General features: G+C 35.9%; 1 protein-coding gene across 1 annotated transcript; it reads right to left on the reverse strand.

The window, feature by feature from the left end:
• Positions 1 to 4,090: 4,090 nt before the first annotated feature.
• On the reverse strand, positions 4,091 to 7,770 carry LOC115926614 (E3 ubiquitin-protein ligase TRIM32-like). Its single transcript, XM_030991485.1, has one exon. It carries the CDS (start codon positions 7,657 to 7,659, stop codon positions 5,935 to 5,937), a length of 1,725 nt encoding a protein of 574 aa, XP_030847345.1. The 5' UTR covers positions 7,660 to 7,770; the 3' UTR covers positions 4,091 to 5,934.
• Positions 7,771 to 8,346: the final 576 nt, after the last annotated feature.

Consider the following 8,346-nt stretch of genomic DNA (forward strand, 5'->3'; position numbering starts at 1 on the left):
TTGGTAATACATATTGTTTGTCAAATTATCGAAAAATGTGTTGAGGTGATCAGATTTGCATCCTTGATGATGTGTACAGCAGAGAAGAAAGAGAAATAAGGACAGAAGTGGTGAAAGAAAGAAGACATATATTAAAGAAAGGAGACGGAAAGAGAGAGAGAGATATATATAAATAGAAAGAGAAAGAGAGAGAGAGAAAGAGAGTGTGTGTGTGTGTGTGTATGTTTTTGTGTAACTTTTTTCCGCTTCTAGAGGGGCAAGGAGTATAACCCCTCCCGACCTGGTCAATCTGCCCCCTCTAATTTTGACCATCTAGTACAGCATTTTTCAACAGGGGTGCCGCAAGACATCTATTGGGGTGCCATGAAGGAATTAGGTAATATATAAAAATAAATAATGGAATAATGTTAAGTAAGTGAAACCCGAAGTTTAGAATCCGCGAGAGTATGCAGTCACGACAGCCCCCCCCAAAAAAAAACAGTTGTAAAACACTGATCTAGACAACTAAAGACCGATGCCCCCCCCCCCCCCCCCATGACTTAGCCCACGCTACGACACTGGTACTGAGCATTCCACTTTCATTACATTTCATCTTCCTCTCTCCTCTCTCTGGAAAACTTCCTCTTTCTGGTAACTGTTTGTTAGGATCCATACAGGACTATGCGCAAAGAAACATGATATTAAAGGGCAATCCAATCTTCGTAATAATAGTGCGGTATGGTAATCCCGTAGGATTTTTGTGCCAAAGTTGATTTTATTTTTTTGTTGCTGTTTTGGCTTCAAAAGGGTCCCAATTGGCCAAAAACGATGGGGTTCAAATTTTCAGACCCCTCCTTCATTCCATGGGGGTCCATATTGGGCACCAAAATGGCTTATATAACGCGCAATAGGGAAATTTGATGTCTTCGGGAAAATTTGAACCCCATCAATTTCTGATAGCTTGGACCCCAATGAATCCAAAAATGCAACAAAAAAAAAATCAACTTTGGCACAAAATATCCTACGGGAGCTGTTTCAGTGACATACCGTACCACACTATAAGTTCATTTATATGATAGCAAAAACAAATCAGAGAAACAGATTGGCGAAACTTGAAATAAACCTGACCAATAATAAGAAAGTTCGAAATATGAGATCCCTAAAGCTATGTGAATCTCAAATTGGCGATTTGGTCAGTGGATTGTGACGTACTCACGGATAACTCCTCCGTTTGCCATGTAATAAAAGATAATTAATTTCTGTTTTTTCTCCAAACCTGAAAGTCCCTTCCTCCTTGGGGCACGTACTACTATAAATATATTATGGATAGCAAGATATCATAATGATCTCCTCTAGAGAGAAGAGACACTCTCAAGTCCTATCTTTTGAGAGAAAAAACAACACATTTAGACAGTTTGTTTGTTGGAACAAATGGGAAGTTGTTCGGCTAAATCACAGTAACATTACCGATTCAGCCAATTTAAAGTTCCCTTACTCTACTTTCAAACTTTAAGCAGTGTGGTTCTCTGAATGTTCTGCTTTTTACAATGTATTATCTTAGTTTGCTTTTAAAGCTGGATTTCACTTTAAGTGCTGCTATTACTATCATCATTGTTATTATCATTATCATTTTCATTATTATACGTTTAAATCATTATCTTTCTCATCATTATTATTATCAGCATTGTAATTATTATTAATAATATCATTATTATCATGTTCATCAATATTATCATTATCATCATTGTTTATACTAGTATGCTGAAAACATTAAACTTTATTGATATTACAAATAAACACATCATGAAGGGGAAATAACCGACTTCCTTGAAAATATTTGCCAGAGTAGGGAAAGTTAAATTCTTTTGTCAACTACAAAGAGAAAACAAGCAGATTGAGTTTAAATGGACTTTGTATTTCAATTCAATTCAATTCAATTTGATTTTATTCAAGTCCATTTAAAAAAAGTACATTGAAAAACATTGTACATTGACAACATATTTACATGTAGGATACACAGTATACATTGAAATTTAAACACACAATTAAAAAGAGAAGTAAAGACAAGAGTAAGAAATCAAGGAAATAGATAATGAACATGAAATGGAAATTGCAAAAGAACCAAATAAAGGTTCTGTCGAGGCAATTCCCAGCTTATTAAAATACCAAAAATTTTACTGAATTAGAAAAGCATAGTGACATTATGGCAAAAAAAGAGTTTAAAAGTTAAAAAAGTTTAAAAGTTATAAAAGTTAAAAGAGTTAGGATGGATTAATTATTTTGTAGAGTATGTGAATAAAAAACCCTTAAGTTTTGATTTAAAATAATTAAGAAACGAAATTGTTTTAATATAATGAGGAAGAGAGTTCCATGTTGACGGTCCTTTTGATTTGAAAGAAAAAGATGATGCTGTATTTTTACTTTTTTTTTTTTTTTTACATGATGAAAACTCGAAAACGAGTCTGTCGGTATTATGTAAAGAATGATTAAGACAGTTTGACGTCGTGAGCTGGAGTAAGGACAGTCTCTACTCATACTTTGTCATGGCAAAAATGGTCCTCTAGTTTCTTGTGTTGTATATATTTCTTTATGAGTGCTGACTTTCACGCGTGCCGTTATAACTGCTGACATATTATACGAATATCGTCCACAAAAGTTTCCATTTACCTCCTGCATGAATTCTCTAAAGTCAATACTTTTGATTCTAACTCGGTCTTTCACTTCTTTTGGATTTTTCTCTCTCACACAAATGACACTAAAGAAAGAACTTCTGGAAATATTAGTGGCGTAATTCATACTTTTTTTTATTCTATCCCCTCTAAGAAAATATAATTGAATTGAACATGAAATATGTAACAAAATTTGAGGGAACACGATAACTGACATCATTTCATAATAATATAATCATGCTTTTATAGCAAATAACATACAGGTATGTCTCTATGTGCTTTACAAAAATAGTTTAATTTATCTATAGTATAGTGTACCGATGCAAGACATGATGTATAGTTTCAAGCTATATCATTGGTATTTATTTCACTGTCATGTTCACTTTGTTTACCTTTCAACTGACATAGTTCAGGCATTTATATATGTATAAGTAACTATATATATATATGCCCAATAATCAAAAGCTAATCATTTAGTCGCATATACTATAGGATTCAAATGTAAACCATGTACAAATGAAAATGGCACTCTTCAATTTTACTTTTTTCAATAGATCCCTTCTCTTCCTCTCTCTTCTCTCTGTCGTCTTTCCCTACTTGTCGATTCTCATTTATCATTTTCTCTCTTTATAATTGGAAATATTTGTTTATGTTTATTATCAATTCGTGGTGCAATATATTAAACAATTATTTTTCATTTATAATCCCAATTTTTGTTCCTTGTCAATTTTGGTGGATATTTTGTATTCTATATATAATTTTGAACAATGGAATTATGTAAATTCTGTACGTATCAGTCTTTGAACTGATTTACAAGAAAATTTCCTCAATAAACCTAAATGAATTATAAATGAATTATAAATGCATAAGAAGCAAAGAAAGACAGAGGAAGGTACGGGAATAAGGATTGTACAGAGAAAGTAAGTGCACTCAGTTCACGTTTTGTACGCATAGTTCTAGTAAACAACTATGGGTAGTCCTATATAAGAATCATTGATGTCTTATAATGTTGAACTATTATGAATTATAAAAATGTCCTTGAAAAAAAACACAGATAAAGATATTAAAATAAAATTATGCCTTCCCTACCATTATTAATAATAATCATAATAACTATTATAATCAAGCTCAAGTTCAAGTTCTAGTTATAAAATGTTATATATATATATATATATATATATGTATTGTATCGCAATACCATGTAACACAACGAATTTCCATTGTTAATAATAATAATAATCAGACTATAATAGCAATGATAATAATGCAATACATTATCGATACTTGTAAAATGTTATATATGTGTATCGCCATACCATGTAACACAACGAATTTCCATTGTTAATAATAATAATAATAATAATAGTAATATAAATAATAATAATAATAATAATATTAATAATAATAATAATAATAATAACAATTCTTTTTCATTTCTAATTTTTTGTACCTTGTATTCCTTTGGAGAATGTATTGTCATCTTTATATAATTTTTAACTATGCAACTATGTACATTTTTGAATGTATCAGTCTTTGGACTGATTTACAAAGAAATTTCATTCAAGGAACCTAAACAAATGAATGAATAAATGAATAAATGAATTAACGAATAAATGAATTAAAGATGCATTATAAGCAAAAAGATATTAGGTACGAAAATTAGGGATTATGCAGAGAAAGGACCTTAAGTAAGTTCATTCAGTTCACAATTGATACGCATCGTTCCAGTGAACAACGATGGATATATAAAATTAAATGATGTCCTAAATTATAAAAGTGTCCTTGAAACAAATACACAAAGAAATAAAAATAGAATTGTGCCTTCATAACCATTACCAATACATGAGTTAAGTAAACAAACATGGACAATTTGCATATTGTACCTTGCATAATCAGATACATTGTAATATTTTGAGAAAAATAATTTAATAGTACAAATAGAGTCCCCCCCCCCCCTAAAAGTCTGTAGGGCCTACTATCTTACCATTTTGTAACAAATTTGGTGGACCATACAAGTATGAGACATCCCGGGTAGCAAACTGCTGTAACAAGCAAAATGTGAGGGTTATATGACCGACTTGTGAGAGTACGGATAATCGTCCTGGTCAACCTTCTCGTGGCGGAGACGGTTAACCTGTTGACTCGTACAACAGGGACAAACAGACCAGGGTGGCTAGGAGAGGAGTGAAGTTAGGAGAGAAAGGAAGCTAAATAAGATGAATAAAGAGACCCAAATAAAAGACTGAGATACAACTTCCTTATCAGAGAAATACAAAGGAAAACAAAAGGCTGCAAAAACAAATGGATACGAGATCTGTGCACAAAAGTGTGAACCTCACGTCAGGCTACCAAATCTAACGCAGTCTATACAACAATTAAACAAATCACCAAGAAATCTAACATCGGAAAGCAGGCAGTGAAAAGCAAAGATGGAGAAATCTTTACCGAGATGAAAGACATGAAATAGAGATGGAAAGTAAGCTTTGAAGAACTGTACAATAACCAGAACCAAACAAATGGAGAAGCTACTAACATACCTCAGATGACCAGCCTCGACCTAGTTCAAGACATTCTGCGAGATGAAGTAGAATACGCTGTTCGGAAACTCGCAAAAGAGAAAGCACCTGGATTTGACAGCATCACAGGAGAGTAACTCAAAGCTGCTGGGTCAACAGGTATCACCATACTCCACAAATTGTGCAATAAAATATGGCGGGAAGAAACTTTTCCGGCTGACTGGGGAAAGGCCATAATAACTCCAATCTACAGGAAAGAGACAAACTCAATTGTGGAAACTACCGGGGTATTAGCCTCCTTAGCCATGCAGGGAAAAAGTTCAGTATCATCATCCAGCAAAGAATCATGAAGAACAAAGAAGAAGTGCTGTCCGAAGCACAAACTGGATTCTGTCCAGGACGCTCCACCATTATTGTTCATCCTGAGACAAATGATGGAAAAACGCCTTGAAAGAAATCAGAGTCTCCTATGCTGCTCCATCGATTACGAAAAGGCATTCGACTCGGTCTGGCAGCAAGGTCTGTGGAAAGCAATGAACTTCTTTGGATATTCGTCAAAATATATACACCTAAATTATACTTCAAGCACTCTACCAACAATCAAGCAGCGCAGTCAGAGTGAATGGTGAACTTGTGTATGTTGGTGACGACTATGAGCTGTGACAACGGGGACCATGGCACGCAAGAGAAGATAGTATTGATACGGTGCATTTGTTTTCCCTTGACCTAGTAACAATCTTAAATCTTATTTTCATCTGCAAAACTGAAATTTACTCCAATGTCTCATGGAAGATGTAAAACCTATCAGAAGTGCAGAAAGCAATCTCCCCCGTCTTGAATGCTTGCAAATAGTACCAAGCTCGAATAGGTTTGATTATCTTGAAATCAGTGAGAATGTTTTTGATGTATTTGAGCTCTTTTGTGTACTGAACGATGCTCAGCAGACCCTGATCGCTCTTAACCCATGCGATGATAACTGAATCATCCTGATACACAGCAGGGATAGCGATGGCGTTAAGTTTGCTAATGCTATGAATAATAGCACCAGACACATCGTTGATCATTCCTACTGTATCCCAACTACTCTTAACGACAATCGCTTGACTGGATGTCATCGCAAACATCTGCCATAGTGTATTTCCGTTGTACGTTATCTCTCTAATTGCCTTCCCACCTTCTGGCTTAAATACCTGTATTTTGTCAACTTTTCTGTAACCTACGAAGATTAGCCCGTCCTTCCCTACAGTGAGACCACCAAGCCCACCTTTCGCAACATCCATTGTCTCAAACGTTACACCAAGCTTTTCACGAAGCTCTGTGTACAAGGAAATTATGTTATTAGTGTTGCGTATGACGTATCCACCATCAGGCATGAAGTCTAAGTCCAGAACTTTAACAGATTTCAGAACGGTATCTTGTATGATGCCCTCAGAAGAATATATGAATATTCCTCCCCTGGTACAACCAACAGCCATCCCATTGTTTGGTGATATTGCCATTCCGGTCATGGTGATATTTCCATCAGGGAGGGGGTCTCCCGCGCGCAGAACCCATTTTGACTTATTTTGTCTTAGCTGACCCAACTGCATTAGTCCATCCGATCCGACACTCCTGAAGCGAATTCGTTCACCTTCCTCAGCAGTTCTTCTGGGCAGCTCCTCATCTGGCCTAATTCGGCTTAGAAGCTCTTCCAGCTGTTGACATGTCGCTTTATGTGAGGTCAGAGCCGCTGTCTGGAGAGGAATATCAAGACCATTCTTAACCACGTCCCGAACCTTCTTAATATCGTCTATCTGCGTACGACCCGACTCCTCCATGCTTACCAATGAAGTCTCAAGTTTACCTAGTTTGTGCCCAACTTCATTTTCCAACTCCGTCTTTCTTCTCTTCAACTTCTGAACTGATTCCTCGAAAGTCTCATCTATTTCACCATTAAGTTGTTTCTGTACGTTATGCACCCTTTTACGCTGGTCTACGACGAATGTAACATACTTGTCAACGTTGCGTATCTTTGCATCTGCTTTAAATGCAAGTTCCTCAATGGTATTATTTTGCGCAGTTTCATGTACGCCTGCTTCCAGGATAGTGTGAGCATCCTTTGCATGCTCTAACATGCCACACTTGAAGCAGACGTACTTCTTACAGTTAAGACAAAAGCATTCTTCATCGTCGGTTGGATGCTTTTGACATTTGTTCCATTTTGGGGGCAATGATTTGTCTTCTTGATTACAGTTGGAATGGCCCTGTGTCTCCACATCTTCAACAAGTGATCGGACTATTATGTTTGGTTTCAGTCTACCCACGTCTCCACCAGGAACCGAAGTCTCCTCCCTACATGTAGGACATAACAGCTTCCGATGAGACGCTAGGACAGTCTCAAGACAACCCTTGCAGAAGGTATGGGAGCAGGTCAGGTTCTTGGGGTCCTTGAAGAAGCTCAGGCAGACAGGACACTCCAGGTTCTTATGGACAGCCTGCTTCAAAGAAGTAGCCATTGTGTCGGCCTCGATGTATCAACTTAGATGAAGAACGACAAAACAATGCACATGTTTTCTTGTAAGGGCTTGAACAGTCTATGCTTCTTGTCGACGTTTATTCTTGCTAAAAGCCGTAAGAACTGTAAATGACAAAGTCAAAACATTCGAAAAATAAGTATAACAGCATTACATTTGTACATTGGGTATCAGTCTTCTAAGAATTTAACAGTCAAGTGAGCTAAAGGTAATACAAGTCATGTATGTCCCATTTGCAGGCCCACAAAAATGAAAAGGTTAAATTCCAACAGCATTTGAAAGACAATACATGTTTAATTTAGAACTTCCCTCAAAACGAAAGTGAAATTGACTTAAGTGATTGCAATCACCCAAGTAATAGTCTGATTTTCAGACCCTTTTACCGAATGGTCGTACGTTTTGTGCTGCACAAAGATTCAATCAGTTTAATTTTGGCCAGTACAAGTAGTGGGTGATTGATGTATTGTAGACAAATGCACATGTACCTGTTACAGCTCATTTTATGTTTGTTGTTACCAACGAAAAAAGATGCCAGTCATTCACTCAATAGCGTCTGACAGTATTCATTGTTTTTTAGGAATAACCTTCATGCACATTGTGTACCAATAATACACTCATTGTTATTAAGTGACTCCACCAGAATGCGAAATTAAACACTAAGAATAACAA

This window comes from Strongylocentrotus purpuratus, unplaced genomic scaffold, assembly GCF_000002235.5.
Source record: "Strongylocentrotus purpuratus isolate Spur 01 unplaced genomic scaffold, Spur_5.0 spur5_scaffold_2, whole genome shotgun sequence".
NCBI lineage: Eukaryota > Metazoa > Echinodermata > Echinoidea > Camarodonta > Strongylocentrotidae > Strongylocentrotus > Strongylocentrotus purpuratus.

What these genes read in the sequence shown, in the direction of transcription:
- LOC115926614 (XM_030991485.1), bottom strand. Translation starts at nt 7,659, where the DNA reads ATGGCTACTTCTTTGAAGCAGGCTGTCCATAAGAACCTGGAGTGTCCT.